Raw genomic sequence first — 16,932 nt, 5'->3', positions numbered from 1 at the left:
CAGAGCTGCTTTTCAACGCAGGGCAACAGGAGAGATCACAACATCTCCCCTCAAGCCACACCACATGGCCTCCTTGTTGGTGTGACAGAGCCAGAGGTCACATCGGTGGAGCTGCCTCTCTGCAGGGCAATGCTCTGCACTAAGCCAGGAGCAGATCCCAGCATGGAAACTAGGGAGAACATCCCTAGGAGAAAGGGAACAGGGAGTCAAAGCAAGCAACTGCTCTGCACACAGAATTACAGGGTTACAGAGGGGATGAGCATACTCGATGCAGGGACTCACAGGAATAGCTCTGGTCACATACAGTCCTCCTAGGGAATGACAGGCAACAGTCAGACAGGAAAGGTCCACAGCAGCCACTCTTCCAGCCAGAGAAAGGCAGGGGGTTTTTTTCAGCTTGCTGTCAGAGGCTGTGGTGGTTCATGAGAGCAATTGCGGAACATACTGAGAACAGGCAGACATGAATCCTGCCTGCAACTGCTTTCTCCTGGTGCTGATGCAATATGCTGCCTTTCAGACACACAGTCCCTTAAGAGATCCAGCCCCTTTCTTTAATGCAATAGCATAAACATCTTCCCAGATTGGGCAACGCAAATAGGAATCTTCAAAACCTTGCTTTAAGCCAGACCTGTACTACCAACTGCCAATTTCTCTGGGGAAAAGCAGCACGCATAAAACAAGACCTCTCTCTCTTCCCAGCACAATAACCACATGGGCAGAAGCTGCTGGCATCACCAATTAGACCAAAGCACATCAAGAACAGGAGACCTTGCCCAAAAGATACAGCAGGCTATGCCAGCAGGATGCCCATCTTGCCTATATAAGCTGTGTAGCCACTATATGAGCTTGGCCTAAGGAGAGCACAGGGACAGTGGGAAAGCATTCCCACTCCTCCACCTGTTTTTATGAGGGATGGGGAGGAAGGGACTTGCAAGCACAAGTGGGAGAACAGCAGGCAGGCAATATCAACATGCAAGAGCCATGGGGGGAACAGAAGCATTTCCAGCACTGCTTAGCAACCATGTGCAGGGAACACATAACGAGCATGCAGAGAGAGCCCTGCAAAGGGCAGCGAGCACTGCACAGAGGAAAATGTTCTGCATCTCACACTTACCGAGAGAGTCTCAGGCTTCCTGCAGCTAATCTGTATTTGGAGCAGAGGGCAGACACCCAGCTCCATGCTGGACAGACATGAAGGGAGAAGGCAGTGCCAACCACAGGCCTGCAGACTCAGAGAAAAGCCATTTCATACTGCAAGCCTTTGCTCTACAAGCTTGGCACCGGCTTCACCAACCTTGCCCCTTCTCTTGCAGAGTGCATACACATACACGTTTCTTCTTCATACCTTGATTTCCGTTTTTCTCCTTTTAACCAACTTTCTAGCCAATGCACCCGGCCTGCTCCCCCAATCCCCCTGTGTTAAGAGAGCTGCTGCCAGGCTGAGAGCTGCAGGCAGAGAGATGCCTCCCGAAGAGTCCATGCTCAAGGCAGTTCCTGCACACAGCTCCCCATATGGCTGGTGAGACAAGGAATCCTTCCCAACAAGAGCCTGAGCTGCACAGGGCACAGGAGAGAGGCTGAAGGCTGCAGTTCCAGGCAGCGGGTACTTCAGAAGGGCCAGCTGCCCCATACCACAGCCCTCAAAGCGAGAGCATCAGGACCAGCAACACACTTGTGAAGATCAAAGTGGTGGAGGGACACAGGGACTCCCTCCCTGCTTAGAAACCTGCAAGCAAGCTCTGAGCTTCCCAGGCTCATTTCCAGAGCCAGGAGGAACAGCAGACAGCTCTGCTGAGACCAAACACAGGAGAACCTTCCTCTGACTCACGCAGCACCCCAAAGGCCACAGCCCATTCGAGGCTCTGCTGTTCCCCCCGCAATGCCTCCCTCCTGAGCCATCAGGCAAGACCTGGGACCCTGCAGAGCCAGCTGAGGCAGTAGCAAACCTACCCCTTTGCTTCAGGCTCCAAGCAGGGCCTCCGACTCCTTGTTTGAGAGGCAGAGAGGAGAACAGGCAGCAGGCTGGCACACCAGCTGCTCGCCACAGGAGCCACCAGCCGAGGGGGGACAGGATGGCTGCTGGGCTCAACACAGCAGGCTGCCAAGCAAGCTCTCGCTGGCAGGAAGGAGGTAGGTCAGGAGCAGCTGGAGGGGCTGCCACCAAGGAATGCTCCCCCTCTCCTTGGCTCCCACCCCTTGGAAAGCAGCTGCTAGATTAAAAAAGCCTTTACAGTACTGTCATTCAAGGACATGGAGACAATCTCCATTTGCCAAACATTCCCATCATTTTGTCTCATCTATGCACCACAAAAAGCCCCAGCAAAGATCCAGCCCCAGCCTCCAGCAAGCCTTATCATTCTTCCCCATCCTTACCCACCGCGGAGCTCCGAGATGCTTTGATATGTAAATCAGGCACAGGATCTATAACCAGCACCGTCTGCAGTTCACAGCGTGTGGGGTATATCCTACACCAGGGCCTCCTCCGGCACAAAGCAGGCGCCCCACGGCTGCGCAGGCTTCACGTCAGACAGCGCAGGTCCCGCTGTCCTTCCCGGGAGTGGGAGGTGCTGCCGGCAGAGCCGCGAGGTCCCCAGCACACAGCCTCACCCTGGCCATCAGAGTGATGCGGGCTCTTACAGAAGGAGACACGGGCCGGGGTTCACCTCGGTACACACGGGGAGGGTGGCAGAGGAGCCGCTGGCAGGACGCTGCGGGGCTCCCCGTGACCCAAGGCACTCCAGGGCTCAAGGAAAGCATAATTAGCAGGAGACAAAAAGCAGGCCCTCGGCACTGCCAGCTCTCAGGCTTTCACTGCAAATCTCACACTACCTGGGATTTTCTTAAAGTCCTACTTCCCACAACAAAGCAGCTTCATGAGGATATTTATCAAAAAAAAAAAAACACAAAAAACAAAAAAAAAAAAACCCCAAGCAAGCTCCTAGCCCATTTTATTGCTGAAGAAAGCAAAAAATATCACCAAGGATACTTTAAAAGCCCTGAAGGGAAAAAATAAACCCCACAACATAAACAAACAAGAAACAAAGCCCTCAGTATTTTTCTTTTTCTGACTGAACTCGCAGCTTCAGAACATTTCAGGATAGTCGCACCACACTCTGGTCAAAGGGAAGAACATGGAGCATTGGAAAGCCCCACAGCAATGCCTTCTTGACAAGAAAACCGACACCCTCAGAAAATACAGTAGCTTCAGCTCCTTCCAAGGTTACCGAAGACAGGAACAGACAAAAATAGAGCTAAGAGTGCAACAAAACATACTTATGAGCCAAAGCAGAGTATCTTCCCAACCCCCTGAAAGGCATCTTCTTTCCTGTTTATCTTGCTCCTATGGTATCCAGGTGAAGACTGCAGAAAGGGCTTCTCTCCTTGTAAAGGCAATGTGTGTTCCTACCACTAAAAGGGTTGGGATGAAAAGGCCTTTCCTAGGTAGACACCAGCTAATTGCAGTCATTAGAAGCAATGTCCTTAATGCTTTGCTATTTCTGGTTTGAATGGAGTCCTCGTGAAGTTGGTTTCGAGCTGAGTGGTTGGCTTTCTGCTCTCTCAGAGCATTAAGAGAATAAAGGCTATTAGGGACTACATAGCATGGGTGTTTGGAGGGGAACGGTACTAATCCCTGCACTTGCCAAGGCTCTGTCCCTCGCCCAGGTGGGGCATCTGCAGGACCATCCAAGAGGCACCTGTGCCCTGCAACCCTTTGGTGGCTTTGTGACCGCTGCTAACTGGATGCTCCTGCCCTGCAGCCGATGGTTTTCCATGTATGCTTAACCAGAGGAGGGCACTTCCACTGTAACAGACAAATCCGGGGGGAGGCTCCTCAGGGACTATGCACAACTAAATTAGCCACCCTGAGCATGTACCAGTTGGCCTTTTGCTTTCAACTCCGACCTACTATCAAGGGAAGAGCGGAGAAGGGAGGTGCCCAGAATCCCAAATTCCCTAAACACTTGGTCTCCATCCAGCTGAGAGCTATTAAACCTGCTCTGAGCACTGGGCTGACTGCAACCTCATCATAGATTTCTGGCATGATGCCTCCAGCAGGTAGCTCCGTACAGGGCGCATTCTAGGACAGGAGCAGAAACCACGGTTTACTGATTTGGAGGGGATGGCGATCAAGACAAAGAGCAGAAAGGGACTGCCTGGCTCCACAGCAATAGACACAAGCCTTATCTGACAGCCCTTTGCTAAGTCCTCCAGGGTACGAGAGGCAGGGCGGTACCAGCCAGCTGCTCCCACCCTTGAAACATCACTCCTGCCTCCCTGCTGCTCTCCGCCACAGCGGTGCCTGGAGGACAGGCAGGGAGGAGAACAAGCAGCTCCCCGGCACCCAGCACACACAAAAGCAGCCTCAGCACCTCCGACGGCGACCGCGGGTGAGATGGGAGCCGGTGCCACCCCACAGAAACCGGTCCGGCGACCCCCGGGCGCAGGAACCACGGTACCCAGCAGCGGCCGAGCCGAGGACCACGGCACAGGACGGGCGAGAAGCCCCGGAGCACCTCCCCGGCCCCGCTCCCACGCAGCGCCGGCGGGCGGCACAGGCCTCTCCGCGGGCGCCGCACCCGGGCGCGCCCCCGGCCCGCTCCGCTCCGCCCCAAGATGGCAGCGGCGCCCCCCGCCCGACCGCCCCCGCTGAGGGGCTCCGCGCAACGGCCCCACCGCCCGGCCCGGCCCGGCCCGGCCCGCACCGCCCAGAGGTGCGGCCGCTGCCCTTCCCTCAGCCCCCCCGGCAAGCACCGAGGCGGCGGCTCGCCGCGGCCCCGGGCCCGCCTGGCCTGGAGGGAGCCGCGGCCGCCGCAGCCCGCCGCGCCGGCGGCTCGCTTACCCGGTGTCAGACGCCGACTGGCTCCCCCAGGGCCGCCGCCCCGCTTCTCGCCGCCGGGCCGGGCGCTGCGGTACCGCGCTGCGCCGCGCACGGGAGCGAGCGGCGACCGCCCGGCTGGGCTCGGCTCGGTTCGGCTGGGCTCGGCGCGGGGCGGGGCCCCGGCGGGGCGGGGCGCGGCGGCACCGGCTCTGCACAGCGGTGGGCGGGCCCGCGGGCGGTGGCGCTGCTGCTCATGCGCGCGGGCGGCGGGGCCCGGTGTGTCGGAGGTGCGCGGGGCGGGAGCGGGGGCGATATGGCGGCACCGGGAGCGGGGGTGGGCTGGGGTGGCGGGGAGCGGGCCCTGAGCCGCGGGGCTCCGTCGCGGGGCTTTAGGCTGCCCGGGTGGAGCTGGCCGCGGCCTGTGTCCCGCCGCCGGCTCGTGTTGCGCCCCGTGTGCGGCTTTCACCCGGAGCCCGGCCCGCACGCAGCCTCGTGGCTGAGCCGGACGGGGCCCGAGCAGCTCCCCTCGGCGCTGGGGCTGAGAGAGAGCAAGCCGCAGGGCGGGTGGGACTGGGTTGCCCTCGTCCTCCCTTCCCGTGGCTACCGGCCGCGCTGCCCGCCTTTACAGGGAGCCATTTGCAGGTGTCTAACCCCTGAGTGTGTGTTGCTTGCTGTTCTAGAGACACTGAGAATCGCTGGCCCCAGAGGTGGCACGGGGGTGAGTTTGAGTGGCACGCAGCAGGGCAGCTAAGCCGGGGCATACTGCAGAAGCACTTGGGAGCCTGGGCTGCATGGAGCCTTTGTGTCCCTTGCAGGAGGGGTCACCTCGAGTGTCTTGTCTCTCCGAGAGGCAGCACCCTCTGCTCCTGCTGGGCTTCAGTCCTGCCCTGGCGGACAGGGCACATTCAGTCCTCCCCTAGCAGTCTGACCGGTGTGACTCCTGCACATGTGTCTTTCAGCGTGTTTCTGTGTTTCAGAATCCGTGTGGAGCTGAGCTGCCGGGATTAGGCTTGTGGGTAGGTGTGAGTCGTCATGCAGCAAAGTTAAACCAAAATTCCTGTGTCCTGACAAGAGTGGCATTTGCTCGTGTGTGTCATGGGGACTCGGGAAGTGTGGGTGCTAGTCTGTGCTTTGCTGGTTGTTCTCCAAAAACTGCCTTTGGAGGTCTGGTGAGTAAGGGGAGGCAATTTGGGGAAGAAGACAGCATGGTGGATTTCTTGTGTGTAAAGCTTACTCCTTGTAGTAAAAGCAGACAGCCTTTTTAAAAGCAGGATACAAATACTCATCTGAGCTGCGTTCACTTGTCTGGTTTGAGAGTTCTCCAAGCTTACCTGGAAGGGCCTTGTTTGGAAGGAAGGAAACTGAGTTAAGGGAAGTTTTGAGTGAGAAGCGAGGCTTATTCCAGCAAAGCTGCAGGTAGCTCTGTGCTGCCTTGTAACATGAGCATGCCTTTGTCTCCAGGACAGGTTTTTCTTAAGCCTGAATTCTATCTGTGTTAGGCATCATTTTCTAGTATGGCTTTATCAGGAAGGCCTGGAGCCGCTGTCATTCTTTGTTCTGTGAACAACTAACCCAGATTAGTGGTTCCTGACTAATTATTGAGCCACATCTCTCCACCTTCTCTTCCTTGTTTTTGTCCTTCTCCCTGCCACAGCTCCCCCCAGCGCGGTTGCTGCTATCTGCTTTGTGATTGCACCTTGCTGGCTGGGACATGGTCACCCAGGTCAGGGCTGGGAGCAGAATCTGGCCTTGTGGCTTGCCAGCTATCCTGTTCTTGAGACCTCAATATTTTCAGAAGTAGTTAAGATACATTTGAGAGGCGAATAGCAGCATTGAGTTACAGGAGTGTGGGCAGTTCTCTGAATTCACATGTAATTCCAGAAGGCAGAGACAAGGAGGGTCCTCGCTGGGCTTCACCTCCAGCCTCACAGACCAGAGAGAGCTTCTAGGGTTGAGTACCTGCTCTACTGCTCCTTTCCTTTGACCTCACACAGGTTATCCTCTCTGTAGCTTAATTTCCTGCCAGTGCACTGGGAGTAATCCCTCCCTTTTTTAGTACAGTGCTGTGAATATGAATATACAGAATGGTTTAAGGTGATTGGATAATAGAATGGTAAGAGCCATAAGTACTTTAGAGTTGGGTCATCTGGATACTTAAAATATCAGTTTTCCAGTAAAGGTGTTCAGCTCTTATTTTTTATCTGCCTTTCCTGATTGTGATTTGGAAAATTAGGTTAGTGTGTTTTGCTTCGAAATTGTTAACAGATGTACCTGTAATGAGTTTCTGTTTGTAACTTGGATCAGTAAATATCCTGATTAATAGCTAATCTTATTCATAAATGGAATTCAAAAAGACTTAATTCCTCTTTGTGAATCCTGGCCTTTCTGGTTGTCATTAATGTAAAACCAATTATGTCTTGGTAATGAATATCTTGTGTATTTTTAACACACACACACGCCCTTAATCACATTGTTTCCTTTATGAGGAGAGCCGTGAATGGATTTTGTCCCGTAGTTCACACTTGGCTCTGGTAGATCACCCTGGCAGACGGTCTATAAATAAACCAGCAGTGGCAGAGTAGGGGTTTAGGTATTTGCATGGCACATATTATCTTGGATTTATTTCCTGCATTCTAATGATGGATGACAGATGCAGTTCAAATCTTTGTGGCACCTGGAGCATGTCTGTTTTGGTCTCTTAGAAGAATAAAGGCCCCCACTATTTGACTGTGCAAATCAGGTTACTGCTATAAAGGTGAAGAATATTTTTCCCTATTTTATTTTGTATGTTTGACAGCAGGCTTTGAGTAGTACTCCTCACCATTTGCTTTGCAGCATCCATTGGTTTTCTCTGGGGCCTGTTTGGATGAGTTACTAGAAGAAAGAAGGAAAAGAAATAACTGAATGGTTGTGGAATGGCAGCTCTTGGGGATATAGGGAGCAGGGATCATTTCCAAAACTTGTGATTGAAAAGGAAACTGATACTGGATTGTTAGGTAGCAGAACTATTTAAAAGTGTGCTTACTCTAGGATGCAGGCAGGGTAAAAAGGGCACCTCGACTGGTTTTTAGGGTATACACTACTGATGAAGACTTGGTCAGAGCCGTTGCACTGGCCTCTTGAGTGTTCAGAGACCTTTTATGAGCTCCCATGGTTGTGTTAATAGTGCAGATTCATACAGACTATTCTTGTGAAGCACATCAGTATTTTTGCTGGAATGGAAGAGATCCATTTCTTGTCCACATCTCCTGGTGTTTCTCCAGAGATACTGTCATGATGTAGATGTGGGTTGGCAGGGAAAGAAGTTCTGGTCTTATGTTTTGTCATGTTCCCTTGCACGTAGCTGAAAACTGTGATTTCTGTGAATACTAGAGCCAGCATGAGGTGATGAAAATGTGTGTTGGGGGAACACAGACCTTCCTTTCCTAGTACTGTGTGCCCTGATGTAGGTTCCAAGTGAGTATGTAGTCCTGTTGTCCTTATCTGGAAGATGTCCTTGCTTCGTATCAGCTCCCTGAGGTGGTCAGCTTGTGTGTTTGCGCACATTTGACGAAAATATGGTATGTGGCCTGCTTCTGTTAGCTGGGGTGAAATGCTCCAGAATTCCTCCGTTCCAAAGCCACTCAAGATTGTGGTAGATGTAAGTTAGTTCTTTCATGTCAAGGAAAAAGGGTGAAGGTGGTAGCTTTAGTGTGGCACTTGAAAATGGCACAGTGGTTAAAGAATTTCCAGGGGCTTATAACTGGTGAAGAGTTTCTTGTTGTGCGGTGTTGGAATTTGATATCGGTCTGCTGGGTTGAATGGGGTGAGGCTGAAGGGCCCTCAAGAAGGGAGTGTTTGCTGCAGCCCGTTATTGTGTGCTCAGACTTCTTCAGTAAAGTAGAAATTGGGTCATTTCAGTGATATTTGATTAACAAACTCCTCCCTCCTCAATCTTACTCCAAACTCTGTCTGAGGTCTGTGCTAACTTTTAACAGGTGTGTGGAGTGCAGAAAAGCAAAGTGCCTCTGATTCTGGTTTAAGAAATTAGTGTCTCTGACCATGAGACAGAGCCACTGCTAGAATTTAGGGGCAGCAGGGTAGGGCCTGGGAGAGGTTTCTGTGCACAGTTCTTTATCACTGCTTTGGTGCAGCTACATGTGGCTGATGTTTGTATCAATTGTCCTTATATTGGGCCTTTCATTTTAGGATAGTGTCTGTTTAAACACTACTCTTGCCTAGCATGAAGAACTTGGAAATTAATCCTGCTTGAGCAGGAGATTGGACTAGATGACCTCCAGGAGTCCTTTTCAAGATAATTCCTTGGCAGGAGTGTATTAGTGATTAGGTACCTAATGATTTAAGGCCTAATGGTGTGAGGCAGCACAGAGAAGGAGAGAGGTGCTGGGTGTGCTGGGGCTGATGGCTGTCATCGCTTTATAGCAGCTCTTCAACTTCGGCACTAACTTGGAGCATTCATGTGGCAGCACCCAGCGTGACTGTGAGTGGCTTCTGTGCCCTTTGGAGTTTACTTTGGTAGTTAGCCACTCCATAGAGGGGAAAACTGAAGGCAGAAGAGAGAAAGCTCACAGCTGCTGAGGGAGTAAGTCACGACTGGGTCTGGTTGAGGAGCACCTGGAGACAGACCCAAACTTTCTGGAAGGGAAGCTGGCATGTTACGATAGCTGAAGATGTGATTCACTCTTTGTGAACCTACTTGCACCCTTGAATGCTGTGCTCCATCCCACAGATGCATTCTTCTCTTCCCCCCACCCTTCATGCTAATTGGAAGCATCCCCCCTGTTTACTCAGTTCCTAACAGGATGCTTCATACCAAATAATCATAGGACGTTTCTTAGCCTGTGACGCATCTTAATGTGCCGAGGAATAATTCTTAGCAAAGAAGGGGGTACTGAGTCATCTGGAAAAATAAAGAGTCCTTGGGCATTTAATGCTGTTGATGCTCCTGCTGGTAGTTTCTAAACTTCAAACCTTCACTGCTGCCACAGGGTAGAAACAGATGGTGACTCCTCCCCAGAGCAGGGCTGAGTTCAGAGTTTAGGCAGTGCTTTAGGACTCTGACATTCTGCCTTAAGCACATCTTGCTATGCTGGGCCTGACTTTGCTGTCACTCTGACAGAGGGAGAGTGTGTGCCTGTGCCTGCCCTGCCACGAGCCAGCAGACCTCTCCCATCAGCCTGCATAGTGGTGAGGATGAAGAGGCCCATCCTCTCCTGCCACCGAGGCCACCATGCCTCGGGGGAATAGAGATGGGGTGACAGGGGCAGCTGGATTCCCTAAGAAGTGTCCATCAGAGGCAACAGAGAGGCCAACTTGCTGCTGCTCTTTGGGTTTTCTAGAGGGATTCAAAGCCTCAGTGTGATTCTGGAGGTAGCAGGAGCAGTATTACTGAGTTTGAGTTTCATGCAGGGAAATGGTACACCCAAGTGCAGAGGAGGACACAGGCTGTCCTCTGCTAACGCAGAGTGTGGGCTTACAGCAAGGTAATGTAGTTGAACTTGCATAGAAATCCTGGGAGCAGGAATGCCCGGGTAATCAGACCTTGTTTGCCAGCAGCACTGTAAATACCACAGGGCCTTGTTGTCAGTAGGATTGCACAGTGAGGTAAGGAGCTGTGGCAAAAACACAGCCTTCTTGGAGGCTCATTTCAGAGAGGGCACAGTATAGGCAAGCTCTGAAGGGAAGCTCTGAACTCATTTGAAGGTCTTCTACCCCACTGAAAAGTGGTTTTGTTTAGCAAATCTCTGGCTGTTGCTGTTCTCTTCCAGACTTGCCTAAATGACAGGTGAGATGGTTTGCTGCATATCATCTTCTTTGTTCAGGGAGCACTGCTACAGAATTGCTGTGGTGCACATCTCCAGTGCTTCTCATCTTGCTGTCAGCGTTAGCTTGCTCTGTAGGACAACTGCAAACCCTAAAAATTACATACATCCCTAAGTAAGCAAACACAACACACTGGGGCAAAATAAAAACAGTAGAGGGAGAGTGAAGATTTAGCCTGGGCTTTACTTGGTTGTCATAAAACCAGCTGTGGCATCGTTTGTCAGAAGGCTGTGCGGGTATGTTTTTTCTCTATAGAGACATTAGGTCAGCTTTGTTAAGAAAAAGGTTTAAGAGTTAAAAAAATTAACTCTTAAGAATATTAAGAGTTAAAAGTTAAGAAAATGGTTTTACAATGTACTGCTACAGTTTGGCTCATCAGAACTGGCAAAGGGAGATAAGAGGTCAATGACTTTTTAATGTTTACTTTAGAAAGGGGAGAAGCAGAGCATGTGTTCGTTACACTGCCAAGGCCTAAGCAACCAGTGTCACACAGCAGTGGTTGCAGTCAGTCTTAGCTCTACCTGAGCTGGCCTGAAAGAGGACTGGCTCTCAGCCTGTGGTGTTTTCTCCCTTCTCCTGGATCTGCCTGGGTCTTCGCTCCCTACCTGATGTCAAGGTGATCTGGGTCCAGATAAACCTTTGCGGTTGCGTGTGCAGGCTGGTTGCCAACAACCTGACAGAATGAGGTTAGGGAACAGCCATAGATGTAGTCAGGGAAGAGAGTGTGGAACACTTAGAGATTGCCCCTATAACCCAGCTCTGCTGCAGTCTGGGTGCTGTTTTGGTTTGGCTTAAGTGAGCACTGTAATGTTAGAGCTGGTTGATCTGGACAGCCTTAACAGGGCGAGACTGGCAGAGGTATGATCCTGGTCTGTAACCATAGGCTGCTGAACACCTTGTGTATGCTAACGGGGAGCATGCCCTCACCAGTGGAACTTTGCCTTGTTTCTTGTCTGGCAAATTCTTTCTGGAAGCTCTGGTGCCAGTCTGTAGAGTATCTCTGGCATTTTGCTTGTTTTATAGGTAACATTGGTAGCTTTTACAAGTAACTGTGGTAGGTCACTGCAGCTTCTAAATTAGTTCACATCTGAAATTCTCAAACCTGCTGCTTGTTACATGGTTCACAGTTTACACAGAAGAGTCCTTACCGCTGTGTGCAGGCAACTGCAATGCAGTGATACTGAATCCAGCTTTGTAGTATACTCATCTGAATTATATTGTCTCCTGAATTCAGGCAGGGGTTGTTGATCTGCTTTGTGGTGTGCTGCAGATGCTGTTACCACTCCTTGTGCTGTGGATTGCAGTGTCTAAAGAGGTGCTGAGGCTCCAGTGTGTGATTCACATAAGGGAAAGGAAGCAAAACAAATTCTGTCCATTTTCCAGAGTTCCTAATTCTCTTGTTTCTTATGCAGGGAGGATTACCAGAATCCACATGGCTCTCTTGAACAGGCGATTGGGTTTATCCTTAACCCATCTAAGCAGTACGGTGATCCAGCGGCACTTCAGGTAATTTTCAAATCTTGCTTTTGCTTTTGTTTTCTTGGGAGATTTTTCTGATTGAAGTATGTGCTGTTAAGTAGGTCAAGCATAAGATACAGTATTTGTGATTCAAAATCGATAATATAATAATAATTAAAAAAAACCAAAACCATCTCACAGTTGTCTCTTCCCAGGTTGCAAAGTGAGCCCAGACACAACATAGGCAGGTTCCTGGCAGTCTGAACGTGGTCTGAACTCTGCATTTTCATATGGGTATAAGGAGGCTTTTAGGCCTTGACAGCATCACAGTGGCCTGAAAGCAGAAGTTGGAAGTGCCTGTGTTTTTCAGCCTAGTGCAAATAAGCAACAGCCAGCCCCTGCTGAATGCAGCACCAACTACATGTTTAAAATTATTCCAGAGTTTATAATTTCAGGTATTTAGAACAAAAGTAACCTGAAAAATTATTTCCTTGTACCTTAACAGTGCCCATTTTGTTAATTTTCTTTAGGTCCTTGTTCCAAGCTCAAAGCATTTAAAGCTTCTCAAATTTATGGACCTCATATTTTACAATGTCTTGCACAAAGCTTAGAGCCTAATCTCACAGTGCAGGTATGGGGAATCTCTACCATATAACTCTTTAAAGGGTCAGGGCTTAGCTTAAAGGATGAGAATAGTCATTCTTGTGGCTGTGCTCTGGCGAGGGTATTGAGACAATGCTCAGGGCTAGGTTATGTGATAGTCCCAGGAGCTATCTTGAGGAGGTACCTAAATCATACTGGCTTTCTCTGTAAATGGGTTGCATGAGAGCATTGGCCAGTAGGCATTTCAAGGAGGTATGTATGCTGACAGCCAGAGGGAGGCAGAGTCCACAGAGGTGAGCAAGACGTCAGCAGTCTTAATGGGAAAACCTTTCTTTTGTGGTGGGATTTTGCTCCAAGACTGTGATAGAAATGAAGAAAGGAGGGGAAAGAAAAAAGTCCTTCTCGTGCAGTTAATCTTGTACAGTGGTACCTGGGCAATCACACTTCTAGTGGTTTTGTACTGCTTCATTGTGCATTTGGCCCATCGAGGTTTCTCCGTCTCCTTCCTGTGACAACATCTTGTCCCTTTCCAGATTCCTTCCTTGTGCTTTCCCTGCTGTACAGCCACAGCTGACAGGCACAGGATAGTGTGGTATACCACATCCCTGCCAGGGGATGGGAGAGGGTGGCTGCTTGCAGAGGCGAGCGACTTCTAAGAGAGAAAAGAGGTGTCCTCCTGTAGGGAAAAGCTGAGGTAGGCCTCTGCTGTGGGAAGCAAATCTTGAGGGCAGCACTTGACCTCTGCAGCAGTTAGACTAACACAGACTGACCCAGCTGGCCTTCCTTTACTGGATGTAAAAATGCCGGCTTCACCTGATGAACATCCACAATATGTTTGATGCACAGGGGGTGGCTTGCTCTTCTTCTAGGTAGCATTGCAGTTACACATCTTTCATCTTCTAGAAGGGCTGATGGTCCCTGTTGATCTTTGTATACTAAACACACTTCTGCTCTGCAAAACAAGGTGAATGGTTAGGTTGATTCCCTATGCTGTCTATTTGAGTAGTTCAGCTGACACCAGCTTGGCATTCCTGCAGCTGTGTGGCCAGCATGTTTCTGGTACCTTACTGCAACTTAGTTGTTCAGCAGTAGAAAGTACCTTCCTGCTTTTCTGATGGTCTGTGTTTGGGCCTCCTTTGAAGACAAGCAACACATCACTTGAATTTCAGCTTACTGGATAAAAAAATAGCTATTCCTGTATCGGAGGTTGAATTGTTTCTGTTTATTCCTGCTGTTCCCAAGCATAGTCAGAGTCAAATCTAACAACTTAGTATTGTGCAGTTTATTTCTGCTGTTTGTTACTCCTGATAATCTCACAGAGCAAACAGATAAAGAAGAGACTGTGTCTCTCTGGGTTCCTCCCACATGGGGAAGGTGATGATGTGTTAGATTCTAGCTAGTGGCAGCTTAGCAGCCACAGCAGGACTTCAGGTGTCTCACTGAGAGCAGAATAAGATGGGAGACCCTTATAGACTTCACTGAAAAGAAGATTGTTAAGAAAAACCCTTATTGCTAGGGACTGTGTACAAGACTGAAAGAGTCTGACTTGAGTCTAAGCTTCCTGCAGGCTGTTTGTAGCGGAAGCAAGCACATTTTTTTGCTTGTAATTGAAATTGAATGGAATCATCTGCAGTCGCTAAAAAGCCCAGTAAATGTGAGCCACTCTTCATGCCATCTTTTAGTCGTGTTTCAGAGTAGAACGGTCATTACATTTGACATTTAGTGAAGAGTGTGCAAAGCCCGAAGTAGCATTTGGCTTTCAAAGAGCACATGGAATGCAGTCAGTGTGTCACCCATATGGTATGTATTTTTTGCTGGCGCCTTCTGAGTGGTGTGTGTAATGACAAGATCCTGTGCTGGGTTTGCCCTTGCTCCCAAAGGATTACTGAGGAGATCTGTCTAATTCTTTCCTGTCTTTTGCTAGTATCACTGGAGCACGCCAAGCGATACAGAAGCTCACCCGTGTGCGTGTGGTGGACAACAGCGCCTTGGGGAACACACCATACCACCGGCCACCAAAATGTATCCACGTGTATAACAAGACTGGGGTTGGCAAAGTAGGAGATAAGATCCTTCTGGCTATTAAAGGAGAAAAGAAGAAGGCTTTAATTGTAGGGCACAAAATGCCTGGTCCCACCATGACGCCTAGGTTTGATTCCAACAATGTAGTACTCATAGATGATAATGGAAATCCATTGGGGACTAGAATAAAAACACCAATACCCTATAGCCTGCGACGGAGAGAAGGAGAGTTCTCCAAAGTATTGGCCATTGCCCACAACTTTGTATGAAAGATAAGAAAGGTGTCTGGCAGTTGTGTTTATATGCTTTCATACAGTAGCTGTTCCTTGGTCCTTTTCTAAGAAAAAAAGTGGTGAAAAGTGAAAAAGTTGAGGTTCATCAAGAGTCTCTTCCTGTTTAAGAATTGCAGGCAACTAATTTAAATGTTGCAATACCTTGTTTTACTCTAAAAGGAGATTGATTTGTTTCACAGAACATCTGCAGTGTGTTTAATCATTAAAATAAGAACATGAAAATCCTTCTTGTTTTGCACTGCTTATGCTCTCTTTTCTATATTTCTGCCTTTCCCAGCTCCCCAGGAACAAGGCACAAAGCGCAGTCCCTGGTCCAATGGGGTCTACAAAATGGATTCACATAAAAGAGTAGGAGAGATACATAATGAACTATTGGCACCTTGGGCACATTTAATAAAAGGGTGAGTTTCTATGTCTTTGCCTAAGAAAAGTCTTCAGGAGTAATCAGAACTGGGAGAGCATGATGGCCTACAAACTTCAGTGGTGTGTGGTTGAACAGGGTATGCCAGAGATGGGGAAGCAGAGGTAGGAAGGGGAGGTGAATAGGGTAGGTTTGAGATGCAGCCTGTGCTCTCCACCTGGCCAGCCTCAGGAAATTGTGTTCTCTGAGTAATGCAAGGGCTGCGTTCAGAAGCTTGGAGCTTATGGCAGGTAAAGGAATACAGGGGGCAGAGCACTCCTAGAAATAGCAGTGCTTGGGAAGAGGGATGTAGCCCACATGTGTCTGGCCAGCTTTGGGCCTCTGAGCCAATTCCTCACATCTTGTGGCAATGGCAACTGGCAGTGCCTTGTCGTTCCACATCCTCTCCCTGTTGAGCTGGGAAAGCTCCTTACCCTGGCCCTGCATTGTCCAGATACAAAGGTCTGAAGACTGCAGTGCTGAGCTGTTCCATGTTTTAACTAGTTACTCCTGGCAGATGTGCCTACCCAATGCTCCTCACTGTGGAATCCATATTGCCCATGGAAGAGTTGAGCCCTGAATCCTTGTTCTCCATGATTCCAGGTAATGCAGACAAGAGATACTTTGGATTTAAATTCAGTCTTGACCTTTAAGTAATGGCACTGTCCCACCCTGTGAACTAGGGAGGATCAAACCTGTGTGCTGCCCAGTTCTGCGGGAAAGCAGAACCGGCTGCTGCCAGCAGCAACTTCCTCGATTGTTGTTGTCCATGGGTCAGTGGATGTTTGGTCTGCTGCTTTGAACCCCCCTGAACCCTGCAGGCATTGCCTTTGACCCCTTGGCATGCTTGCTTCGTAGATGTCTGCCCACTGGCATAACAGTGGAGCAGGCGCTCGTGGCTGCTGTCAGTCTTTCCAGTGTATCCGAGTGCAGTCGACTTCCAGGAGGAACTTTATGTGCTCAAAAGTGATGCTGATGCCATTTAGCTAAGCAGGATAGTGAACAAACCATGTGTGCAGTGAGCGTGCCTCCCTCCCTCCATGGCACGGCCCAAGTGCTCGGCCATTGTTTGCTGCTTTTTTCTCCCTGCTTCAACGTGCTCCCGCATCACTTTGGGATGCACTCTGGGCAGTCTGGGGTGGATGAGCGGGTTCCCCAGCTCTTTGGCGATGCTCGGTGCCCGCTCTGTGTGCCTGGGGTGCTGGCGGGGATGGAGCAGGGCTGCCCGGCCGCGGCCCCTGCAGCGAGCCGGACGGGCCCTCTAGCGGCACCCGGCGCGGAGTCCGGCCGGAGCGATGGGACTAGGCCAGGCGCTGCTCAAGCCTGAGGGGCTTTAAGGAGCGCTGGGAGCGTGGGTCCCGTCCTGGCACCGGGGAAGCTTTGTTCAGGGCTGCAAAGCGCTGGATCTACCCGAGTTAGGCGAAGAGGTGGGAAAGACAGCTCTGTGCCCTGCCATCGGCGGATGAATCTTCACAGCTGCTTGAGGTGTGTTCTAGCTTTTTCACAGCTCATCC

General features: G+C 50.3%; 2 protein-coding genes across 9 annotated transcripts in view; one reads left to right on the top strand and one right to left on the bottom strand.

Annotated features, from left to right (window-relative positions):
- TMEM63B (transmembrane protein 63B) overlaps window positions 1-4,997 on the bottom strand; it is a 47,978-nt gene extending 42,981 nt beyond the window's left edge. For 2 of the 7 annotated variants that reach the window (XM_030498795.1, XM_030498801.1), the window contains exon 1: window positions 4,841-4,997. The gene's annotated coding sequence lies outside the window, so the exon portion shown is untranslated. Of the gene's footprint in view, window positions 1-2,373; window positions 2,578-3,993; window positions 4,134-4,840 lie in introns of those variants that run through there. The other 5 variants (XM_030498799.1, XM_030498802.1, XM_030498796.1 and 2 more) reach the window with 5 other exon arrangements.
- Window positions 4,256-15,245, top strand: MRPL14 (mitochondrial ribosomal protein L14). 2 transcript variants are annotated; one of them, XM_030498804.1, is made up of 3 exons: window positions 4,256-4,388; window positions 12,055-12,148; window positions 14,628-15,245. In XM_030498804.1, exons 2-3 carry the CDS (start codon window positions 12,075-12,077, stop codon window positions 14,992-14,994), a joined length of 441 nt encoding a protein of 146 aa, XP_030354664.1. In that variant the 5' UTR covers window positions 4,256-4,388; window positions 12,055-12,074; the 3' UTR covers window positions 14,995-15,245. The 2 variants fall into 2 exon arrangements, with proteins under 2 accessions (XP_030354664.1, XP_030354663.1); XM_030498803.1 differs by lacking the exon at window positions 4,256-4,388 and adding an exon at window positions 5,017-5,106.
- The last annotated feature ends 1,687 nt before the right edge of the window (window positions 15,246-16,932 follow it).

The sequence above is a fragment of the Strigops habroptila genome, chromosome 10 (assembly GCF_004027225.2).
Source record: "Strigops habroptila isolate Jane chromosome 10, bStrHab1.2.pri, whole genome shotgun sequence".
NCBI classification, from domain to species: Eukaryota; Metazoa; Chordata; class Aves; order Psittaciformes; family Psittacidae; genus Strigops; species Strigops habroptila.
Note: the sequence above shows the minus strand (reverse complement) of the source record. Positions and strands in the feature narration are given on the sequence as shown.